The 25,280-nt window shown below is 48.7% G+C and overlaps 1 protein-coding gene across 1 annotated transcript in view; it reads right to left on the bottom strand.

Moving 5' to 3' along the window:
- LOC128720101 (uncharacterized) overlaps positions 1-25,280 on the bottom strand; it is an 84,872-nt gene that overhangs the window by 44,774 nt on the left and 14,818 nt on the right. Inside the window, exons 9-11 of the mRNA XM_053813747.1 lie at positions 15,800-15,847; positions 2,245-2,354; positions 1,999-2,164 (exon numbers count right to left, since the gene is read on the bottom strand). Of these exons, the coding sequence (XP_053669722.1) occupies positions 1,999-2,164; positions 2,245-2,354; positions 15,800-15,847 (324 nt within the window). The remainder of the gene's footprint in view (positions 1-1,998; positions 2,165-2,244; positions 2,355-15,799; positions 15,848-25,280) is intronic.

Here is a 25,280-nt window from a genome sequence, read left to right as displayed (position 1 = left end):
CCCGGTTTGAGGTAGGAATGTTCGTTCGGAATGTCCGTCCAGAATGCAGAGGCCCGAGGGCTCGAGTGTCACTTGGCCGGTGGAGAATAGAAACATCATTCTGCAGCCCGGGCGCACACAATCGGACAGTTTTCAGTCAATAGTACGGGTAGGTTTGTCTCACTCCAAAGGACGCACCAGTAACCCTTGGGAGCGCTCGACCGGGGTCCACTTTTAGAACGCTCGGATGGCGACGGTGATCCTTGTTTGGTGAACGTGTTTAGGAAGTCCAAGCAGCTGGAAGTGCACGTGCGCTAGTTTATGCATGCATGTTTGCTTAGAAAGTTGGTCGTCCTGGCAGTGGTATGGTACGTCCCGAAAAACGCCGCCCAGTGAGGCAAACGGAAGCAACAAAACAAAACTGCGCCGGAAGCAAGTAACGCATCGTTCTTAGTAACAAAAAATGAAAGAGAAAAACTATCCCAAAAGTTTTCGCTAGAAGGGGTTGCGTGTCGTCCGTCGAGTCCTGGGAATCCGGGACAGACATTACTGCTGTTATTCGGCCGGTAGGTTTGACAGCTGCTCTTGGCGCACGGTTGCTAAGTGAAATTTTCCGAATGGACACACACACACGGTGTCGAATGGAGTAGAGGCTTATGGGGTTTGCTTTTCACGCTGGAGGAACCAATTTCGACTACCATCATGGCTCTCGTCTTTCAGTGGCAATGGACGAACATATTACCGAATGGACGGAAATGTGTAACGAGATCATTATCCAAGGGGGTATGGTAGAAAAATATATCATATTTGACTGTTGAAGCTCTTCACTTCCTATATTTTTTAGTTGTTGCATGTCCCTTGTTTTTTTTTGCAATACATTCTCAAGCCAACGTCCATCTTAAGTTGGCACTAATGTATGTAGAAATAGCTGATAGTAATTGTATATAGAGTTTATGAAACGTTCTGGAGAATAAGATGCAGGACTATTAATTTAGTAATATTTTACGTAAAATACTGCAATTCATCACATTCGAGAGCTCTCGAAATGATGTATCGAGTTTTCCGACAAGCAGGATTTCTTCATAAATGCATCGCTTTCCACCGCGCAACTATATCTATTAGCAATCGCTTGAAAACCCCGTTCACCCGTTGCACATCAGCCACCCTGGAGATCCCCAAATGCCACGTTTTATAACGATTGCGTATCGAGTGGGCTACCATGATATTACCAGCCAACACTCGATGAGCCGAGGAATCGATTTTGCATTGGACGGGCGCGTGTTTAGTCCCCCGGTCTGGGTCCCCGGTGCAATGCATTTTTGATACGATTCTACGAAATGATTGCACGACCGTGCGATATGGCGGAAATCGAAAATCGTTCCACGCTCCTCCTGCACAACACACAATTCCGGTTGGGCGTGAGCAAAAATCTACCCAGCACCGGAACGACTGCTCGGTTATGAATTCCACCCCGACCGGTTCCAGAGGTTAATCCGATCGAATTGCGACGCGGGGGTTGGCTCATTAAATAGCAGACCGTTTTACGGCGAAGCTGCCCGAATCCGGTAACGCAAGCACGGAGAGAAGCAAAGTGGGACGAGAGAAGATTGCTTTCAGCGGAAATCCCTGACAAATGTGCCCTGCACATGGGCCGGGACGGGTGGCGTGATTTTCCACAATAAATGGAGGTTGAGTGGAACAAAAAAAAATCAGAGAAACGAGCGCAGCATTTTGCGGCACATAATTAATGATGAGCACGATTGAACCGATTTGTGGTCGGTTGATTCGTCGGAGCCGGTGTTGATTCCGGTGTTCCTTTCCATGGACACGTTACTCCCTTTTCTGCTCGTGCGTCAATGCTGCCAGTGCGGAGCCAAATGGGTTTCTCATCACGAACGCGTAACGGTATGCGCAGGTGTGTTGATTAATCGTGCTTCAATAGTTTGCGAAGGAAGCTCGCCCATGGTTTCACAAGTTAAAAGGAGATAGACCTGCCAGTTCATTCGTAGTGACACTTACCTGAACAAGCTTGCGGTGGCAGTGGGAAGATGAGCGTGGTGGAGCTTTTCCGCCGTGCCACAGCGCAACCCAATGACTGTGGCTTAAAGCTGCGCAGCTGCTGCATGAAATCGGAACACTCCATCAGGGCAACGTCTGCGAAGTGCAGATCGCAGAGGATTTGATTCTGAAATGGAACGGAACGGAAACGTGCTGCGTTTGAAAACGTAAACCGTAGGCTAGAGTTCTTTGGTCGGCCGCATTTACCTTGAACCGTCTTGCTCGCTTCTGATTGGGGCCAGTGAGGTTGAGACCACATGAGTTGCACCTCAAACATTCCTCGTGGTAGTGATTGTTCTCATACAGTGGCGAAGGCTCTGCAAGGGTTTAGAGTAAAAGGAATAGAGTGAAAAAGAGAAACTGTATGAGTGAGTTAGTTAAGGGGAAAATTTCAGACAAATCGGGCTACACATTCCCCGTCAGCGGTAGATGCTGTGGAAGAATTTCGTCATAGAAATAGTCACCATGGTATCAACTATTAACTCCATTCGTTATAGTTCAGACTTGGTAAATGTTGCTCTAATATGGGGCTCGAGTATCGAGATGCAATCGGGCAGACCGGATTCAATTCCTTGCGGGGTCAAATCCGATAAAATGATGAGAAATGTGTGCCGAAAACTACTCTCGCTGTAGCCTCAAACAAACCTGCATGCCGTACGAAAGTAAAAGAGGTCCCCGAATCGACAGGATGGGTAGCTAGGGTCAAAAAAGAATCATAATCGAGCAGATAGTGAGGAAAAGGAAAAACTCATCATAAGCCGATTAAGGATATTTTCCAACTGTTTGCTTTTCGCTTAGCATTTCTTCCGGGTTGGACGGTTTGGTGTCCTTCGAGGAGATTCACTACAATGCCGGTTGGGTGGTGTTCGGTTGACTATGGCCGTTCTCTAGTGTTCCCTTTTTGTGTTGCAGGGTTTCCCGAACCGGGCCCTGCAGCTGCACGGAATGATTCACAATGACTGCACTGAAGAGTGATGCACCGGATGGTACACGGTGAGAGAGTTTATCAATCGATGGTCTGCATATGGACTCGCATTTTTTTCGTTCGAGTGGACCGTTGGCACTCGGCGACAAATATTGTAGTTTTTATCGTCTCTGTTATTATTATTTTTATTATTTATTTGGGGATGGCCAGGCCGTATTGATAAATTCAACGCTTTGGAAAATATGAAATCTACCGCTATTGCTAGTCGAGGTTGTATGCGTTCTGAAACGCTAAATTTGTGCCAGTATTACCGCTGGCCCTGCAAAGCGCTAGGATATGCTCGTTCAACATCAAACCGCTTTCATGGCGAATTTCCTTCAATAATCGATCGTGCGTGCTGGAGGAAAAGTATGAACCTATTCTGTTGAGGTAATTTCGGTCAACCATGGCATGGGGTTACTGGGAGGGAATTATTTGATTGAACCAAGACGCCATCAAGCACGAAGACGAACAGTAAGAGCATTAGGCTCAGCTACAGGCCAACAGCGCGATAGCATCGCTGTCCACCGGGCTTGTAAATTGGAGCGTTCGATCGGAAAAATTGTACATCAAATTAAAGCCCGACGGTGTAAGCGGGTGAAAGAGACCGGAGAGCGGCTCCATTTACAGCGCGTCAAGCTAGTACCTTTCTGTTTCGGGTGGGTTTGCAAGAGAATTGAACATTTTCCTCGGAAATTCACACCATTGTCACGTCATTCGCTATGCCATGGAATGGAATGTTGCGAAACCGTTCGGGCGATGCATCATTGAGCGAGGACGAGCAAATTGAAACAATCGCTGATTGGGGCTCGTTTCCGCTTAACCGATTGGTTGGCGAACGAAGCAATGAAAGCATTTGAGCAAAAAAAAAATATTTACAAGCACGATTGAAAGGTGGAATATAACTCGCAAAATATGTACGTGGCTGTTGCGAAATTACGAATAATTATGCTATGTAACATTCCGGTTTAATAATCTAACAATGTAAATCAGAATACCAACAGAAACATCTCATAAATAACATTTACGATCACCTTAAAACGTAACCAACGTGAGAAGCATTTATTAAGGGGTTTGCTTTTATGCCACGTCAAAGACTCTCCCCCCAGGTGTTTCGATAATGGCGCACGTTTTATGGTATCACATGCCGTATAACTCATCGCACCAACAAAACAAACGAAAATCCATGCAAGCTAATAAGAGTGAAAGTTTCCGAACCTTCCGAGGAGAAAGTCTCGAGGTGGGCCACTCGAGATAGTTAATGGTCGTTTTGGAGATGAGTTCGACAGCTGCTAAAGCGCAAAAGTTTATTATTTATGTATCGCATCTAGGCTCCACCGGCTACCACAAATCCGTTCGACGAGATAAAACACCTTCCATCGGGGCCGTCTTTCTCGACTGAAATCTATTACTCCTCTTAGTTTTACACGGGTGCGTGCAAAATGATTATCAGAGCAGAGCGTGCCATGCTCGGAAAAGGGCATTTTTCTACGGTCGCTCCGAAAACCACCCATTTGTTATGTCTTCGCGCTGTCCGTACAAACCGCACAGATCGATGATAGAAATGAACGATTTATTTGTCGAGTCGATTCTGTGATAAAACTTCTGCCTATTGCGTTGCTTTTCATACGTTGCAACTGATGGAAAAGACTGGCCGGTAAATGAGCGTCGTAAAAAATCCATCTTCACATGTTAATGGAGGCGCCCAGTCGCCCGTTCGCACCGTAATAGGGACCATTTTTTTTCTTGTCCTCTCTCCCATTCAGCTTTGATAGGTGGACTTATTTGTGGGGCAAAATGAAGCATCGATTAGCCACATCCAGCTGGGATCCTAGCCTGAACGAACGAGCGTTACTCAAGCTGTTGAATATTTAACGCGACCGGACCAGTGCGTAAATCATGGTTTGAAGTGGAAACGGCAAGGTGCACTTTTTTCGTATCAAAATCAAACACGGTTTATGGTGCCAAGTTTTCTTCGCTCGAATCGATTGCAAAGAAAGTGAAACGGAGCGCATATTGTAATGCTATTTCGACCACCGCTTCATCATTTGTTCAGTGGAACACATGGTGGACGACAGAGAGACGTAATAACTTTTTCTTATGAAAGGATCTGCGTGGAGCGTCGGTGGATGGAAAATTACGCCAATCGGTGCTCGGCAGTGGTCATCAAATATTGATGTGACAGATTGTGGAAGATTGGCAAGCGAACCCAGGTGGAACTGCGAGAGCTTGAGGCTGAAGCCCTGCCAATCGCAGGAAAAAAGCTCTTTCCTCCCATCCCGAGCCTTGGACGATTAGTCTTGTGCCAGCAGGTGAGCCTCGGATTTGTTATGTTTTTTTTTTCTCCTCACAACTCCCAAGAGCACCTCAAAGGCAGCGGTGGATTGTGGAGCGGGTTTCTTAGATTTAATCAAACGAAACGAACGGATCGGAACTGAAAGGTGACTTGCATTATTTACCTGACCGCCCGGGGTGGACTTCATTTTTGTTTGCTTAGGATCACCAAGACCTGAACCGACGGCAAAGAGTAGCCAAATGCTTATAAAATTAACTTCGGATAAATATTTCAATCTTTGTTTACGCTTGGTGAAAGCGTTTACCGTTTTTCTTTTCTACTAAACGAAGAGCAAATATTTTGCCACCAAGTAATGCTCCTGCTCACACACGTTGCTGAAGTAGCACAAAAAACAAAAACACACGCATAAACCTGGACTAAACCCTCTTTGAAACGTTCTCTCTCGTAGTGCCTGCAGGTCATTGAATTTGATCGATTAAAGTAGCACAAAACTGGTATGATATGGCACTTGAGGGTGAAAATATGTCATATATCATCACGGTCCCACTCCACGACCGTCGCATCGACAATTAAGCTGATGATAAACGACAAAACTTTGCAGCTGGTGGCGTGTGTTTTTTTTTCTTTCCTTCTTTTTATACCCAGTAAGTGTCGTCGATGAGGCAAGCGTCTTTACTTATTTTTTTGTGTTTGGTCGAAACCAACAAGAATATCGAATAACAATACGATCGAAGCAGGCTCCCATTATCTGACGGAACACATCTCGCCCGGGATAAGTAATAATGCCCTCAATGTGTTATTGGTCGAGAGAGGGTTTCCTTTTCTTTCGATGGAAAGAACATTCGAGAATCGGCGACAGGTTGAAAAGAATGAAGGAAAACCGCCACTGCAGGTAATTCTGGTGAAAGTGTCAAGTGACACTGTGGTTGAGTTGATAAAGTTTTTCCCTGTTCCACTGGCGGAAAGTTGAACGATTGAACAACGTGTCTTTCTCCGAACTTTCGGAGACTTTTGGGAACAAAAAAGAAAACAACCACACACAAAAAGGGCACATAAACGAACCACAATTGTTTATTTGCACCGGAGAGCGGAAGGAGTGTTTGGTGTTTGTTTTGTCGTCAAGAATGCGATTGGTTCGCGATTGGCTTTCTCCCAGCACGGACGCGTAGAAAAGCTGGCATTCTTTTGCGATAGCATCAGTGGAAGCTGCTCTAAAGTATTTATTACTATCGAGGTAATTACGGTTTGTTTGCGTCACGTTCGCGGAAGAATTTATTTCTCCGCCAAACCAAAAGCCCAGCTGGTCGGACTATAGCAATCGAACAACGGCGTGGAGGTCAGAATAAAATTTTCGCTCATTAAATCAAAGGCACCCCTGGGAGAGCCAGGCAACCGAAACGGGTGCGCATTGTTTATTTCGGTGCCTGCCAATAATCACTTCATCAAGGCACCGAACGCGAGGCCATAAACCGAAACCGGGATGGTCCGCCAGGTGCTGCGATAATTGTTCGTCCCCATTCGCGCCCTTTCAGCCCCCCACAGAATGACTTAGGGTATTTGTGGAAGTGAACGGGTGGTATAAATTAGCATAATTTCCCTATCCACGCAGCTGCACGAAAGCCACCGGCTAATCAGCGAGCCACCTGAATAATGCCGGCCAAGGTGACGAGGCCATAAAGCACGACGCCATGATGGAGTGAGCGTTTGCCGGTCCATCCCTTTGTGCGGGAAACCTGCGGGAATCCAGGTCAATAAATCGTCCAATCCTTTCTTGCCAGTGCCTTGCGCGGGCATCATACGCATCAAAATACGTCGCTCCAACAATTGCCCGTAATTTTCGAACGCTGTCCGCATGCCGCTCTCGCCAAAAAGTGATCCAAAAAATGAACGAAACCGTTCGTCAACGTCGACCGTCGGGCGAGCGCCTTGACACTCCGATGTTGACGGGTTCTTTTCGCTTGGGTTGAGCGCGTTCTCATTCTCCAAAGTGACACTTTGCAGCATCGGCGGGCCATGGGACGAAAGAGCCAGCTAACGGGTGGTAGGAAAATGGACGAGACGCGCGTACTTTCGAGAGAAAATTCGCCTCCACTGACAACTCCCGTCATAAGGCGAACGGTGTCACAGGCGATGACGCGTCCCGTGACACAACAGTGGCTGGAAAATTGTGACACGCCGCGAAAGAGTGATGGTTCTCTCGACCCGGCGAGTGGCGGGAAAGCGAGCTGAAAAATTATCGCAAAAATTGTGCATCCACTGGAAGAATGTCCACGGGTAGAAAGAAGCGCAGGACCTATGGCAAGGAGCGAAAGGAAACAAAATGGAACAAAACCAGTGGTTCCGTTACATAATTTGTAATTCAAAGAACGTCAGCTGGGGCGAGGCAGCGCGTTGGGTGGAAATTGATGAACCGAGCGAGGTAGAAAAACCCCCTCACCGTTCCAGTGATGCCCTCTGATGAAGTGGCTTCTCAGGTTGTGGGTTCGGGAAGCAGGCAAAGCAGGGAGGTTATTTTCCTACTCCGGCCATCGGTTCGTTGCATCGGTTGCCCCACGTCACAATTACGTACGCGCGAGTGCAAACTTTTCCACGGTTCCGGCACCTCACCCCAGCTAGTTTATCATCATTATATTTGCAAACGGGTCTCGTTCTTCGTCCTTTTGCACTACGCCATTCTGGCTGAATTCGTCTAGGATGCTGGGAACGAACGTTCGGTCTGTGGCGCGAACTGGATGGAAAGTCGAGAATCGCGCCACGCATCCAAGCTCCCATCGGAAGACGAGAACGTTGTCGCCTTGGGATGCTGCATTAAGGCTGCTATTCTTCTGTCGCTTCGGAGAAACACAGTGGGTATTGGAGTGCACGTTTCCTTTTGAAATCCCCTGCATATTTCAGGCTTCCTCAAAGGCTCCTCTATCAGACAGCGAAGATATTCTCGTTTTTTTTTTGCAAGACAGTCAGTCTTTTTTAAGCTGCTTTCGCTCTTTGCGTCCGCTTCGCAATCACTCTGTCCTGTGCGGGGCTACAGTTGATTGAAGATCGCGCAAGGTTTCACTCGACCACTGGTTAAGTTTTCCTACTCTACGAGGGTGGGGTTATCAGGTGCCAAATTGAGAGAGAATCGGTGTTCATTTTCCATCGAGAGTCTCACCTGACCTCAATCTTTCGTAACGTTACATTTAGACTTGATTGCCAGCTAAGACTGACGGCAAAATGGCACCTATCAAAGAATACCTTTGTGGTGGGGCCGGTGTAGGGATCATTTGGAGGAATTCAAGAAGGGCTTTCTTAACTTCAAAACGATGCAAATGAATAATAAATGATAGCATTAGACCTATTATAATATCTTGAAAGTGCGTAGAAAGAAGCATCACAAGTGTGGCTTTATAGTCATGGCATTATATTAATCTGTTCCTGCAAAGAAGTGCTGCATTTACAAATCAATGTAAAGCTAAGCGGTATGGGTGATATTTCTCCAACCTTAAATGTGCTAGTGTTTCCATGGTGAGTAAGTTGCTTTGGCACAAATCACTGCAACGGTTGTCGACGATCACGACAAAAGGATTACACTCCGGCCTTGCCGATAAAATACGCTCCACATGTCAGACGCTGGAGAGCTCTTAGCAGCGCCACAGCTTAGGGACCAGCCGATGGGAGAATAAATAAAAACAACGCCATGTTCGCCTGACAGATAATACCCCCCGGACACGAGTGCAAGCGAACCAAAATGAAAATTACGAGCTAGGAAAAAGGAAAACTATTAATCCTCCTTGTCCGAAATATGTCCCATCGAGCCGGAGAGCGCCAGCAACAAGTGCGCTGTCTCGCAAGTTGGCATTTTTTTTTTTTTGGTAAGCCGTTCTATATATGTCTAGCGGCATGACAGTGGGCAAACAGTGCGCTCATCCCCAGGCGATGGGAAGGATCCAGCAGTGGCAAGAAAACGAACGCTCATGTCAAATTGCTAACACAAACATCAAGGAAGCAATATAATCCCGGATTGAAGAATATTCGAGGGAAACACGTTCTGTAAAAGACTTCTGCCAGCCGAAGCGTCCAATCCAAGCGCGTCTGGTAGCTTGATTTCGATGGGATCAGTTTCGATTGGCATTTCCGTTCCAAACCAGAATGGCTAAGACGAGAGATGTGAGCTCGGTGCGTCATTTCACTACTACCGACGCAAGCGAACGGTTGCTCGTTGCAACGAGTTTTAAATTCAATTTTACATTTTTGATTGCATTACTCTCAAGCAGCAGAAGAGCACCGTGGATGAGGACGACCGAAAAAACTTTCCGTCAGCCATGAGGTGGCACAACGATTGCCGCTTCGAAGATGAAAGGAACGGCAGGAGTCTTCCGCTTCGCATAGTTGCAGAGCGTTCATCCGAATCGTCAAAATCGACGTCTCGATTCGGTGCCAGCCGGATTGACCCGTTTGTTATGCTCTCCAGGCAATCCGGAGTCAGCGTACTGGAACACCGATACATCGTCTCTAAAGCAGACTGTTACTTTAAAGCCTCTGGTTCTGGTTCGGTCAAGGCGCACCTATCTAAACCATCCGCACGCAGCCAGCCCAGTGTCGTGAGGTACTGGGCGCCTCCATTGGCTGCGTTCAAGGTGCCTTTTTTTTGCTGCACTATTCATACCGCGTTCGCCGACAATGGTTGGCAGTGTATTGCGCGAGCTGAGCCGTTTCGGCACATGGAGATTGCTTCGGAGAATGGTTTATACGGAATATGTCTTCTTTACGGCTTGTAACCGGTCTCACCGGTGTACGTTTGTCGGTTTGAGCCACCGAGCCAGCGATTGGGATACGTACGTGCCCCGCACTCGAGCACAGAACCGTGACAGGTATGTGTAGGTGGGTGTGTCGAAGCGAGAGGATTCTTGCGTCGTAACAAGCGTCAGCGGTGGACGCTTTTCACCGGCACCATCAAAGCACGCCCGAGAAGGCGACGCTTTTTATGGTTCGAACAGGTTGTGCGTCGTACCGCATAGGGATTCGGGTTCAATAAGAAACCGGCGATGGCAGCGATTTGTCCAACAAGAAGGTTTACGAGGAGGGATGCCGCCCAATGCCAGCAAGATGCCGCTTCTTCGAGGCATCGTCTTAAAGCTGCATGTCAAACACCCACCCACCCATACGAGAGCATGATTCGTCCTTTGGGACCAAGCCGTTTTATTACCTTCACTGGCCTCGGTTCGAGGGGTTGAAAGCGATTGTTAGGTACGGTTTTTTCGTTTGCACACCCGTATTTGCTATTTTGCTCCCACATTCGGGAAGGCGCCCGAATATGCTAATGGGCTAGAGCGCCAGGGCAAAAGGGAGATTGCCTGCGAGCGTGGCGTTTCGCCCACTTCGTAGAATGGGCCGAACGAATCACCTACATGTGGACATAAAGCTCTCGATCCCGCATCGATCGGTCGAGCCTGGAAGGGTTTGTCCTTGGACTGACGCTTGTGTGCGTGCGCGTAACCGGGAGGCATGACGGTATTGACGAAAATATCCACCGATTTGCCGCTCGACCGTGGCCGATGAACTTTGGGGAGTCATTTTCGGTACGGTGGTGGGATTAACGGCCCCCATCGTGCCAATTTCCTTAAACGGCCGATTTGTAGTCTAAAGCGAGCCTTTCCATCCAACTCGGGCGTATTATTTTCGCTCTACAAGCTGGGTGGGAATGACCATTTGCTGTCGAAAAACCTACGCCCGTCTGCCAGTCTGAAAAAGGGTTCAGAATCAATTATCGATTTCCGGAGCATCGCACCGCCGCCCGGAAAAGCGCCAACCGCTTCGTTCGGGAAAGCGCGTGCAGCTGTACGTTGTATTGTTTATTTTTATGTTCTTACTTTTTATGCCACGAGCCGGGCACAGTGCGAGGATAATCTCGGAAAGAGGGATTTTTGCCCCGGAAAATCCGTCCCCTGTGCCTTTGCCCATTCCTATACCCGCCCAACCGGTGCAGTTTAGTGATATCATAAATTTTTCTCAATTTACGCAAATACCGGTTCGCTTCCCACACCATTTCTCCCCCCCAGGGATGAGGGTGGTGGTCGGGTGGGCGTTCATAAACTATTTATTGCCCCTGGCTCTCCAGTTCGGAAGTGGCCTGACCGGTTCGGAATCGGTCCATCTGGTGGGGTGCGAACATTTTGCTTCGTATTCCAAGCGAATCGAAATCGCGACCGGACCTCACCAAAGCCAGAACTCGCTTGGGAGCATCGGTTCCCATGTTGGATTTCCTTCTGGACGAGGTCTAGCTTTCCCGCTTGGTTCGAGCTAAATTGGAACGCCGGGCCAGAGCGTGTGAATTATAGATTTAATTTGTGACGCTCGTCTCTCGCTGGAGCTTTCGATGACGGTACAATATCCACGGGTCTAAGACTATGGAGCTTTTCCTTCGTCGTATGGACGTCGTCCCTGCGCTTGGTGGTAGGGGTCATGAAGCGATAATAATTAATGTAAGGTTCCAAAAACGAAAGAACACCCAACAGGCGCGTGTGCATCGTTAATAACAACGGAAAGCAACTGCATTAATTCGCAATCCGATTGAATAACGCGTGAAACGCGTCTGGGCTCGGTTGGCGCAAATTGGAGTCGTCAATCTTATCGATGCTACGATGTTAGCCGTTAAGATGTGATTCCTCTCGGGGAGACAGTGAAAGAGACTCCATTCATCACACAAGTTGAGCCGTTTCGAGGCATCAACACGGATAAGCCGGTATTCATCACCCGTTGAGCAGACCAAAAGGCGTGATTCGACGCATGCCAACCAACGGTCTATGGATGAATTAGTGAGAAAACGCCACTAGGACTTTTCCAAGGTAAATGCATTTACTTCGCTCGAAAGCCAAACGCCACCATTACCGACGTTCCATCGGCACTACCTACGACAATCAACGCCACCGGGAGTGTCCTTGAGCTCGAGTCGTTGTCGCAGGACCCGCTCGCTGGCCGAACCGATGTGTTGATCCATTGTTTGCCCACACCGATGGAAATTCTATCCGGAGACATAAATCTTTCCATCCTCGGACCTGATAGTGCGCCTCACAATGGTTACTGTTGCCAAGAGCACCCTCTCCGACACGGAAAAGGGCTAGAACTGGAGCGTCCTTTCGTCACCACCGATGGCCTTCCAACGCTAGTTCCCTTCCGGCTCGGAGCAGCTGTACGCAGAGATCGTACGAAACAGTTCCGAGGATAGGTGAACCCGTACGAACCATGTAAGCACATCTTCCATGCCTACACCCGTTTGGGCGATACGCGGAACATTAATCTTGCCAAGCCGATCGCGTCACGTGCGATAGTTGTAAATTTAATCGCGCGCCCACACAATGTGACGTAACCACCCGTGGGGATGGTGTCCCAAAGAGCCGGTTGTGTAATTTTAGCTCTCGGTTCGTGATGGGTGCGGTAAGACACGGACGCATAAAAGCCCCATCGGGAAAGCTTGGTTCAGTTTGGTGAGCTGATGGCCGATGGGTGGAGTGAACATCCGTTCGCTTTTCCGACCGTGTAAACAGGTGGTAAAGTCATACAGCCGCTTGATAGCGGCCCTTTTTACAGCGTGTTGTAAAGCCTAATGACGGCTTCATTTGCAGGAAATATCCCCGCTACGAGTCGTTACGAGAATGATACCCGAACAGAACATTTAATTTGTCTGATTTATATTGCGATTTGAAACGGCATCGTGGCCATTTTGTGTCGCATCCTTGCCGATTAAGAGTGCTTCTGGAGGGGGTGGAGTTGATTTGGCAACTTCTATCGTACGATGATTCTCAGACATTTGAAGGCGCGATTGCTAGTACATTAATTCACCAAACACCTACCGATGGAGAAGGTGGCTTTTTGCTTCGTTTTCGTTCATCAGTAAGTTATGATTATTGCTTCGCGAAACTCTGGAACACATTTCCACCGGTAGGAACGCTCGCGCTGAATCACACCTCAACACGTGTCCCTTGGAAATGGCACATTTCCACACCGATTGCCGCAATGGCGGGGGAAAATCTAATCGAAGCATAAAATTAAACCAATTTGCATAAAGTTTTTTTTTCTCCCCATATTGCCCCCGTTTGCCGCTTCGTTCGCACCAAACCGACAAAGGTTTCGTGGGGTGGGCATTACCTGGGGCAACGGTGGGTGGACTTTTCGCGCAACGCTTCGACGGCGGTGAGTCATTTTGAAACTTAAATTAAAACTCCCAATCCCTGTTCCGGGAGGAAACCTTCCCGAGGGTACCGAATCGAACGAAGTTGATTCCAGGAAGAAGAAAAAAACGACTCGTAATACCGTACGGTTCTCGCATCGAATGGAACCGTTAGCAATGGTTGGTCGTCACGACGTCGTAATCCTGTCCCAGTGCGATGGGGAAGATATCACGAATTAACTTGCGGTTGGTTGCTGGGAAAGCTTTTCCTCTGACGAAGGAACGTCAGCGTCTGCGGATGTGGTGCGATCACAACCTTCACGATAACTCGGCGCAGTTCTCGAAGAACGCTGGCGCACACAATCACCGATCCCGGTTTTGAGGAAAATTGTGTCGGGATCAGCCAAAACCCGGAAGTAAAAACTAAAACGTTTGCACTCACGCATAACGGCACCGGTTCTGTTCGGAGCAGGTTCGTGGCCGACATTACTGTGTTTCCGCCCTGATCAAAGGACGAACACGGCAAATGGCAAACCAAAGAGAACCCTATCATCAGTGCGAGATGTTTTTCATAGCGGATGGAAACACTCTAGACCTCAAGATTGTACCGATGTTGAGTTTCACCGCCCAGAAAGGCTGCTTTTTCGCTGCCTCACTCCACCAACCACGAACCGAGAAACCCTCTTCCCACGGTCTGAAACGCACGAACCGAAACAACTCACTTTCTGGTGCGTTGCACACAAACAAGCACAACAATAACTCGAAAGCGATTGCAATGGACAGACCGGGATGGGCGTTGGTCGTGGCCGAGCAATCAAAAACCAAGTCACTCGACCAACGAGATGAAGGATTTGACGAAGGATCCGGAAAATGATCCCGAGGACACACTCCCCTCGGCATTGCGTTTTCATCAACCTTTTTCTTTCGGGTGTGGCGTCGAGGGAGCGCTCCGAAATAGTAGAAACGAAATGGCAGCGAAGCGCTTCTGGTCTAGCGCAAAGATCCCCCATTCGGGGTCGTTGGTTCGCGTGTAGGATGCAGCAACCATCGGCTTCGTCGTCATGGTCACCGCAAACAGACCCATTTCCCACCGGTCCAGGGCCAATTATTGCTGGCGGACTTGCCGAATGGAATTTCAGCATGACTCCGTTCTGGGGTAAGAAGTCAGGCGAAGGAATGTTTGTGTGACGCTTGGAGCGGCTTCTTTTCACAGGCGCGTAGAGCTGACCCAATCGAAGGACGGCTTGGGCGATGTAACACAGCTCCAAAAGCCTCCGGTAACTGACCTTTTCGTGTTTCTGTTACGATTTGAAGCCACAAACATTGCGCATATTTTTGCTTTTTTTGTTGTTGAAACCGAAGCCTTTCTATCGCTTGGTTTGCTTCCTGTCGCTCCGACAAACAACCAGCACCCTTAGCCGACCCGTTGGAATGATACAGGAGGGTATGCAGGCCAAAGTCCAAGCCCTTGGGCAAAATGAGCCCGCACAAGGATCTCCTTGGAAGCGAAATATTATCAGGATCGAGGTCAAAGCTAGGCTGGCCAGCTAGGTATCAGTTTTCCGGACCCCGGGTCTTGGGTCGGTTTTGGAAATCCACACTTTTAGGGGCACAAATCCTGCGCAGTCAAACCTTCTCGAACACCGAAGGGCGCTGAGCCGTGGGCTTTGCCTCGCGTAAGCTAGATAGGATTCCGTCGATAATCCCGGGGCACACCACGATGCTCCTGGGGCGTGAACGGGAAGAATTCCTTTTGCCAAACTTCCCTAGAACCACGACCCACTCGGTAGCGATCGAGACGGGTAGCTTCACGCTTCGACACTTTTCACACAGTAAATTGGGAATGATTCATTGACTCGCCCGCAAAACACTTTCTGCGGGTTGGACAGGATGCGAAGAGACATGATGTATCTAAATTTTATGCATATTTGTTGCGCAAAAGCTAACCATGGCTCGATTCGTTTGCGCCCGTCCCGAAAATTTCATTGGCAACTTTTCCCAGGGGCATCCAGTGTAACGCGGTTGGATTTGGTAACGCAAAATATTTGAACGACTAGAATACAGTACGGATAATGCAAAGTTCTCGCTAGGAGGGTTCACGGCCGACAAGCCGCGTCGAAAGGATTTGCGCTAAAAGCTCTGGATTAACCCAGACACCGATCCAAACGCTGGTTTAGAGGTAATTGGCAGGCACCGTTGGAGGCACCACATAGCTCGCTTCGCCATTTTTGTATCCATTTCAGTTTGCCTTCGCGTTAGTAAGCTCCCCGTTCGACACTGGGAAGTGAAATGAAGATAAAATTGCGCCCCAAAAAGTGACGACTCTGAAGGGATTGATTTTAACTACGTCGTGTACCTGATTCGTGTGATTGCTGCGAGCTGCCGTGTAGCCGATGAAGCTTACCTGTGAGAAAGAGCAAGAAAAAATAATCGATCGTTAAACCGTGCGCAAGTGTTCATGTTAATGATTTTGGATAGCATTTCTGTTTGGGAATGAGTTTGTGCGTAGTTTAAAATTAATTTGAGACTGCTGCAAAATGATGCGAGTTATCGCAACGGAGCCACGATTTAGAGACATGTTTTGACGGGAATTGTGGGATTTTGCTTTTCCGAGCATTTGTGAGACGCAATTGACATTTCTTCGCTTGCAACAGCGAGCTGTCCATTTTGCAAAGCCTACTTAGCGTCCAACAGCTGTCAGAAACATTCAGGATCGCTCTGGCCACTCCGTTCCCGTTGCTCGAGCGAATGTGTTGATATAGAGCAAATATAATTTTGCTTCACTAATTAGTTACCTTGAAAGTCGATTCAACATTCGGTCCCTTTTTGTGTTCGTTTTTCCAAGGAATGCCCCCTCCCAAGCGTGTACCGTCTAAAGAAGGTTCCATTTCGGTTCCATTTGTGTCACCCCACATCCGAACCGAAGCGCTTTATGGACATATATACCTGCGCTGTAGTAGTTTCTATGCGAGGCTGCATTTTATGTGACGACATCTCGAAAAGGGACTCGAGAGTAGTACAGCTTCCAGGTAGGGCTCGTTAATTGAAAGCATATTTGCCTTAGTGCGGACAAATACCGCTTCTGTCGCCATACGATTGCTTTGCTCAAGCCCCGCAGGCCTGAGGCGGAAAAAAGGATTTGCACGTGTAATTACGATTGTGGTTTTTGGAATAAAAATCCGGATCGATGTGTTTCCCGAGACTGGTGCCCAAATCTTTTAAATGAAGAAACGATGTGGAATAAATGAAAACATGTTTATTGTGGCGTAATTAAAAATGCCAAATGGCACTTTCGTAATCACAGACGAATAGGCCCCGGTAAAAACATTCTACGAGCTTGATGGAAACTATGATCTTTGGGTGGAAGCGATGGTAGAATAGAATACGTAAAAATACAGGTATAGAATGGCCCTTATCATGTTCGCGATGAAAAAGCATCTCTTTCACCGGGTCCTATTCGGTTCGATTGTGTACAATCATCTCACTGAGGCAAAAAGTGTCAAAGCGCTTGTGAGAAGAAAAAAAAACACATCCAGAGATGGCGTAAAGAATACGCCAAACAATACCGCCCGGACGGTGATCCAACCTAACCGGATTGAAGCTGCTGCCGTGTGGCGATTAATTCAATTCGACCGAACTGCGACAGGCAATGTTGGCCCGGAAAACATGTCAGATCGTGTCCACGCTTCGATAGCCATCGCATGCAACCAACGGATCAAAATCGATACAACGACAATCGACGATGGTGATATTGATGGCGATGTTTCCGGGTCGTGAGGGCAAATTCCGGAACATCGAAGCTACACATGCTTCGTTCTCGTGCGGGGAGAGAAAAAAAGGCAAGATGGTACAAAACAAGCTCGCACAACACAAACCACCGAACCGCATGCTTTGGCAGTCTGACGTGGATCAACGAGATCCACGCATGGTGACGGTGGTGGAATACGAGCTAGTTTCGAAGCCGAAAGGCTCGTTTTTACAACCCCTTGGAACATGGCTAACATGCGTGCATTCAACGGACTAAGCGGGTTTTCCATAAAGGAAGGAAGGACATAAAAGGACACTCACCCATTGGGCGAGAAAGAGAGATAAAAAAGGAGTTTTGAAAATTGAAATTCATATCCTCGTCACCGGTACGTTGGTAAGGTCACTTCTACACGAGTGCCTATGGGGGTTTCGCGGTGCCGGGGCGCACGATGACCGATTTTTGAATCAATATTTAATCAGGTCGCTAGGAGCGCCCGTGTGCCGGTGTTCGAAGTTTTACCGTATCGGGAAAATATTTTCCCGAGTCCGAGGTCTGGCTCTGTAAACACAGATCCACAGTTGCTGGGGGAATTGAAAACACGACCAATTACATCAGCTCGCTCGATCGAGGCGCGTGGGCCACTATTGGGAGGGAATTTTTGATTTGGCCCCGATCACGAAGCGGAAACGTGTCTCTCGCGTGATGGGACCGTTGGTGGGGATAAAATAATCACATTACTCCGTCAAACGCACGATCCAAACACACGGGTGCTGGAAAAAGCCCGTGTTCTCGTGGTTTGGAGGAGCAATTCGTGGGAATTTCGGCCACACGAGTAAAAGCACCGATGGGATGATTATCATGGCGCTGGATTTAGTGGCTTTGTCGTGGGATGGGTCAATAGTTATAAAATCATGTTCGAAATGGTCGACCATGAGAACGCATTGCCCGGGTGGCAACGATATGAATCCCGGAAAAGCCTCACCCCGATGCACCAAAATGGCTCCAATTACATTCCATTTTCCACGGGGAAATATGCGTTGCTTCCCAAAACCAAACGAATGCAACGAGAATATTTTGTGGTAATACGAACACCATTTGCGGTTGTTCACACTGGATGGGCTTTCAACAACAGTTTGGCTCATTGCTAACGTTCATTGCCTGCAGAGAGATGTAAGAGATAATTAAGTAAATTATATCTATCGATTCCGTTTCGCTTGCTGCAGCATAACGTTCGTCCGGAAAGGAATGCAAAAGGAACTTCTCTTGTAAACACATTTAACAAAGCCTGACTGATTAGAGACAACCTGGCTCGATTGTCTAGCCGCTCGGCAGAGAATTTTGCTGAGCAAGCATCGTTTGTAGCATGCCTTCACCCACCGAACAATCGCCGCTCCAAACAACGTCCAATTCGTCCCGTACGAATCAATCCACGCAACGCAATGACGACGCACGGTTCGCGCGGGTTGGGCGCGAATGTAATATATTTATTTATCCACCATCGCAGCCCGGCGAACGAAAAACGGAGATGAATCGCACAGGAAGGTTGGAAACGAACGAATGAAACCACCGCCAGTCGGTTGTGAGGCATTTTCTGCTGACCGAGCGCCTTGCCGTAGCTCCAGAATTTCGGGAACGTAAAGTCATCCGGATGGGCGTGGGAGAAGTGATTAAATCACTGCCTCGGTCGGGTTCTGCGAGCTTACATTCCCATCCCATACGCCACCGTAAGCGCCACTGGTAAGCGCTCTAACAACGCGCTCAACACATCCGCTAACACGCACGGGAAGTGGTGCCCAATTACCAGCCAAGCTTTCGTGGTCCAAACCAACAACTTCTCTGCTGGCTCGGGCTTTCATCGGCTCCAGCAGTGTCTCAAGCACCATGCGAGTGAAAAGTGGCCTGTTTTGGGGGGGGATTTTTATTCAATTCCAGCACAGCGCAAGCTTGTGCGCGCCTCGGCGAAAGTCGCAGCAACCGAAACCCAGCCACGGCAATTTGATTTATGATCTCATCTTCAAGCGAGGGCGCACGAGCAGCCATATGTGGGAAGACCGACCGACCGGCCCGAGCCGGTAAGGATATTGTTTTGATTTTATTGATTCCACGCCGGTGCCGGTGGGGAACGTCACGATGGAGGAAAATGAAAAATGGAAATCGAATATCGAACAAATGGGTGGTGTCGGCACGGTCTCAGGCTAGCAACGGCACGGTCGTCACCTTGTGGGGCTATAGTTTTGCGTCCTGTGAAAAACTATCCACCAGCCACCAGTTGTTTGATAGATAACGACGTGTGACGTGTTACTGTTTCCTGCGCCTGGCGCTTGAATCCTTTCGCGTTTACAACAGCGTCGTCGGGCCGCCAGGATGCGCCCGTAACGTCCCTGGCACGGGCCAGTTATTTATTGGACACGTTAGGTCGTTTCGGGTTTTCCAAGGCCAGGCGTGCAGCGGGTGTGATCGTAAAACGTGGCCACCACCGGACTTGTTTTGTCGAAGCGCGGACGAGAATAGAATTTCGATTCATCGTTTGCCATCGCGTGCGTATGTTGCCGTGTGTGTGTGTGTGTGTTTGTATGTGAGGCTGAAAGTAAGCCGAAAGGGTCCTTACAGCGATCCGCGAGCGATATCGCTTACACAATCGATTTCGATCGATTCGATCGGTTTGCAAAACGGCCGGTTTGGCACAGGATGTTGGGCTGAGGATTTCTTAGAAATTTCGCAATGCAACACGCAAACCTAAAAACACCGCAATCGATAAAACGGTGTCGTTCTTGCTTCTGCGAAAAGCAGTAAAAAAAAGGAAAAACAAACCCTTCAGTTTCCCGCTTCGTTACAGGCCCGTAAAGAACGATGTTAAACCATAGGAAACTGCCTCTTGCCGCCACGTTCGCCATTTTACTCCCCGACTCTCGGGTGCGCCTTTCACTTTCATGCGTGCTTGCCTTCCGCTCCACGCGGTGGCCGGAAATGGGCCCGTTGTTCTCGGAACCACGCACTGTTCCGTCGAACTGAAGCGAACGAAGACAAACAGAAAGAAATGATCGATCGGTGAAGGCGCGCTTTCGCGAATCAAGGCACTTTTCTGGTGGGGCTTTTCCCACCGATCCAACTCAAACGCGTGTGGTAAAATTGTGCGTTCGGGTTAAAAATCGATCACATCCTGGAGGTGGGCGTTTGCGAATGTAACGACTCTCCACGCAGACCGTTCAACGAAGGAACGCAAAATCCGTCACTATGGCAGCCGTTGGGGAAATTTTAATCTTCTTTCTAATTCATTGAGCAGTTTCCAATTTCACGGGTATTATGAAGCTTCCTTCCGAACCATCGCTGGTTTTCTCGAGGGAACAATGGGTGAGTTCGTCTCCCTCAGGTTCTTCGGGTCAGGAGCGCACAACGAAACGTAAAATCTGTGAGCAATTCACCATTTTGTGGTGGTCGATTTTACCCCCATTGATTTAAAATATCGACAATCCTTTATCAACTTGCTGTGAAACGAAGCGAGAACGTCCTCAAGCGTCCAGTTGGTACAAGGTTGGTACTCTTGGCAACAGGCTCTTCCGAAAACTGCCAAATCTGGTCCCAAGTTGACTAGCTTTAGCACTCCGGAAAGCACCGAAACCGCAACACGATTACGAGCTTTTACTTAGGGCACTGTTTTTAACAGGAGCCCTGTCATAGGCCCTTTTCGGGCCAGCTCGCGCTGTCGAACGATAATCGATAGAGCATAAATACCTCCCCACGTTGCTGATCGGGACAGGACGGAACGGGTTGCCACATCACGGCTAGGTGCCCATAAATCGCGTCTAACTTTCCCCATTTTTCCACTCGCCGGTGGTCAAACACGAGCGATGGTTTTTTACGGACGAAGAGTGCGAGGCGAAACAATCACGTTTTATCACTTTCAGTGAAGTCTGTTGCCTTTTTGGTCTTTTTAGTCGTTCCGGAACGATTAAAAAGCCCTAGGCAGGCGAGTGGAACTATGAGATGGGAAAAAAATGTCCCTTCAATTTCAGATCAATCGCACAATGCACATAATCCTGAACTGATGGAAATTGCGTATTTTTTCACACCACACGATGAAACGCTTTTAGCCGAGTGTTTAGACGCGCCTGTGTTCAAGCTACAGCAATCCCTCACCTTCTGTTGAATCGGTTTTGATGCACTAAACCATAAATCGTTCCATAACACTCCCACTAGAGTGCTATAAAAAAGGCTTACAATTAACCCGGATTCAACGAACTCGTACCTCAACTTCTAAGTGATAGATGTTCCCTAAATCTGAATGCGTTCACCGCAAAACTAGACCCAATCGATTTCCTATCAATTGTTTCAATAGAAACGTTTCATCATGCCTTCTTTCAAGAGAATTACGCCTTCAATCATATCAAAACATCTAACGGTTCGTCTGGAAATGGCAGCGCGCGCACAGCTCGTGTTGAATCTCAGCGAAAACGCGCTCATGTCATCCTCCGCTGATAGCAATCGCGAATACACCCCCCACGACAGTGGCTCCAAATCAAGTACAAATCTCGTGCCTTTCCCGGGCAAGCCCGGGCATCAGCGGTCCTTGACCACGGGCGGGGCAAGCGGATGCGAGCGTCCGCAACACGACAAAGGAAAGGATAATAAGATAAGAACGTGGAAAACGTACAAACAACCACATTAGCTCACACGAACCGCAACTCGCGCCCCGACATGGAACACCACGTGATGGTGGCTGCAGGGTGGATCGCAAACTACAACACATCATTATCGGCTCAACATTAGCGACCCTTCCAGCAGACCTCCTCGAGGCATCACACTCCTCCCCGACGGGAGGTCGATTTTCCACCATCGAAAGATGGATGTTCAATGATCCGGCCGAATCCGGCGAAGGACTCCGTGCGAGATGGTTGCACCCGGAGTCTCGTTATAATATCGCGGGCCATTATTCAAACAAGCCCCCCAAACTGACACGATGTCTTCGGTGAGCTCACCACCCGTCCATTAGCCAACTCTCGCGGTGGGGCGCGTTGGGGTGCGTTATCGGCTGACCTCAATCGCAACGGCCACAACGAGGCTGATGCGTGGCCCACGGGCTCGCATGCGGGTGATGATGGTGATTACGCTGTGTGTTGTTTGCTGGTTTTTGTGCACACCAAGCGGGTGTCCTGTCCGCGAGTAGCCCTTTTCCTTTGGGCCGCACTTGGCCACCATCTTACGCCCGATCACGAGGCAAACGAGAGGCACACGGTTTGATGATGATGGATGAGTACGCGCGGGTGGCGAAATCGCGTGTCGATGCATCGCCTCCATTTCACGCCATCACCGAACAGCACCGTGGGTGGAAGCCAATGAGTGACGTAAACATGCTGGCATCGCATCCACATGCCGAGGACTAATGATCGAAGACGCATCCTCTCGACGCGCCCATTGTCAAAGACGTATCCATCCTTAGCGTTGCGTCATCCTTTGAGCCCGCGGTGGGGGTGGGAATTTGGGTGTTGGAAGTACGCTGGTCAGCGTAATGAAATGTATGGAGCTTTCAGCACATCGTGTGCGAGAGAAAAATCCTCCAAACAATTTTACGAGCAAATCCTCCAAACGGTAATTCTATTTTTGTGCGGTATTTCATACCCAACAGGGTTCTATGTATGCTATTTTCCGTTACCAATAGCAATGTAATACTGCTTCTTGAACATTTCTTTTCAATTTTCTCCAAGATTTTCGCAATTGACCAGCTCTCTCTGGAGGCTGTTAAATTCCTTTGCCTTTCCTCCTCAGAGTTTTCTGACAACAATCTACCCGTTTAGTATCATCCCAGCCACCATCGATATGGTTACCATGGCAGCCATGGTACGCACCCATCGACGCGTGAAAATTTTCACCCCACTTACGAACCGGTGGAAAAGCCTGGTATCGTTTTCGGCAGGCGACCACGTAGCGTACGTGTATTGCTTTTACTTTTGTTTTCCCGCGGCGATATTTTTACTCCCGAATACGGGTTGCGCGTTACGGTAACGCAATAAACGCCAAAGGCTGGAACTGGAATGGGGCACTTGCCGTATTGAGCTTTGTACAAGACGGAAATGAATTACAATGTGAAACACATTTGCTGTGAGTCGCCTGATTTCGTTGCTTCACAATGCTAAAGCTTCATATTACACCGTCAGCGTTTTGGTACGTGGGTGTAGTTGAGCTTCAACACGTGCTGGAATGTTGTTAATAACCTAACACGAAAGAAACACCCGCAGAAGTTCAACCCCACACACATATTCAAGCGTTGTACCTGTTTGTCGGCCGTATACACGCGACCCGTCCGGTGGCTTTTCATTGGTGTTGCACCGGAGAAGAAAGACTTTGTGAGGAGTCGCTGGAAGGTGTCCGGATTTTTAAGTCTATTTTTGTGTTGTTTTTTTTTTGCAGGTTCGGGAAACTCGAAACAGCCACCGTTTTCCGGCGACGACCCGTCTCGCTAAGTATCAATTACCACTAGGGGGAAAAGTGGCACATTATGATCCCCAACTACCGAACACCAGAGCGCGCACACACGCACTCACACCAACGCTACACGTTTTTCTAAATACTGGAACGCGTTTTGGATCACCACAGATTTTGGCACCACACCTACGCAGTCATTCCTGGCTGAAACGGGGAGTAACTGCTCAAGAAAGCACGAAAGAGATAAAGAAACGCAAGTTTGTTATGAACGGCGAAAGGATCTAGGACGGGTGAGATTCTTGTCCGATGGCTTCACGGAAAAACGACCCCTCGAGAGGCTACCATTACGGGCTGAATAGTGTCAGATAGTGTCATATTAAAACCCTCACAGCTCGCAATGCTTACGCATAGCAGAGAACCCACGTTCTACGATTTCTGATAGATGGAACCTCGGGACGTAGACAGAGAAGAAAAACTACACTCTAAGCCCTGTAAGAAATAGGACATGAAACAATTCGTGAACTCGAACGAAGGCATACTAGTTGTTGTGCAATTCCGCGACGCATCCAAATCGCCCAGAGTTCGGTGTCCTTTTCACGGTTCCTACGAACCTCCCAAAGCAGGCAATAGAAACCCTTACGATGTTTACATTCGAGCCACCGTGAAATAAGCCCTGAGAAACGAAACAGTTGCTCGCAGTTCCAGCTGTTTCCTTTCACACGCATTCACACGCGCACACACTTCATCATACTCAAGGTATAGTGATCCGGTATCCCATGTGTGCGCGATTTCACGGCACTGAATGTTCACCCTCTTATGTAAAGCAGCGCCTTGTGACTCCGATATTGTGTCTTGTTTCGATTCCCGCAGCACCTGATCTTGTTTTTCTATCACACACACACTCAGGCACACACACACACGCGTGCTTAGATGTTGTCTCTTCACCCATCATCCGCGCGTACTCTCTTGCAGTGTGGGCGCGCGTTTTCCACCCCGTTTGCCCGTTTAGAGGAAGCTTTTCCCGAATAAAGAAAAGATTGCGTCCTGCGAGCGCCCTTTTTCCCACCTTAAGCTGCGTGTCGGCGGACGTCTCGGAGATAACTGAGCCGAGCGTGGTTGGCTCGCGTACCATGGAGGCCACAGCGTTTGCCAGCTCAGCCTCCCTCCATCAGTTTCCTCTGGCTGTATGAGTCATGAGGATTTGCTCCTCTCTCTCTCTCTCTCTCACTCTTGCTTTTGTTTTGTGCTCACAATTTTCCAACCCATGGCTAGCTGGCGTCGTGCTGTGGGAAAGGCGAATCTCGCGGATCTTCACGCTCCACGGGGGTGCTTGTGCGAATGTGTATGTGTCGTGTTACCCGAAAATCCCGACACCCGAGCTTCCCGTGGCGCTTTTCCAACCGTACGCGTCGGTCCGTGTGTCCAACAAGTTTAGGTTCGACATTCCGCACCAGAGGAGCATAGAACGTGCTCGCTGGTCCGTTGGGAAATGGAAGAAGCGAGAGCGCAACAACAAGTGTTGGTTGAAGCGAGTCAACCCAAGCAAACCCTAGTTTTACCGAGCGAGCAGCCCTGGGAGAGAGAGCAAGCTCGTGAGAAAGGATTTCCACGCACTTTTCTCACTGTGAGGTGAAAATCCCCGGCGAGCCCTTGCGAAGGCGCGTGATAG

This window comes from Anopheles nili, chromosome 2, assembly GCF_943737925.1.
Source record: "Anopheles nili chromosome 2, idAnoNiliSN_F5_01, whole genome shotgun sequence".
In the NCBI taxonomy this organism is placed as follows: domain Eukaryota; kingdom Metazoa; phylum Arthropoda; class Insecta; order Diptera; family Culicidae; genus Anopheles; species Anopheles nili.
Note: the sequence above shows the minus strand (reverse complement) of the source record. Positions and strands in the feature narration are given on the sequence as shown.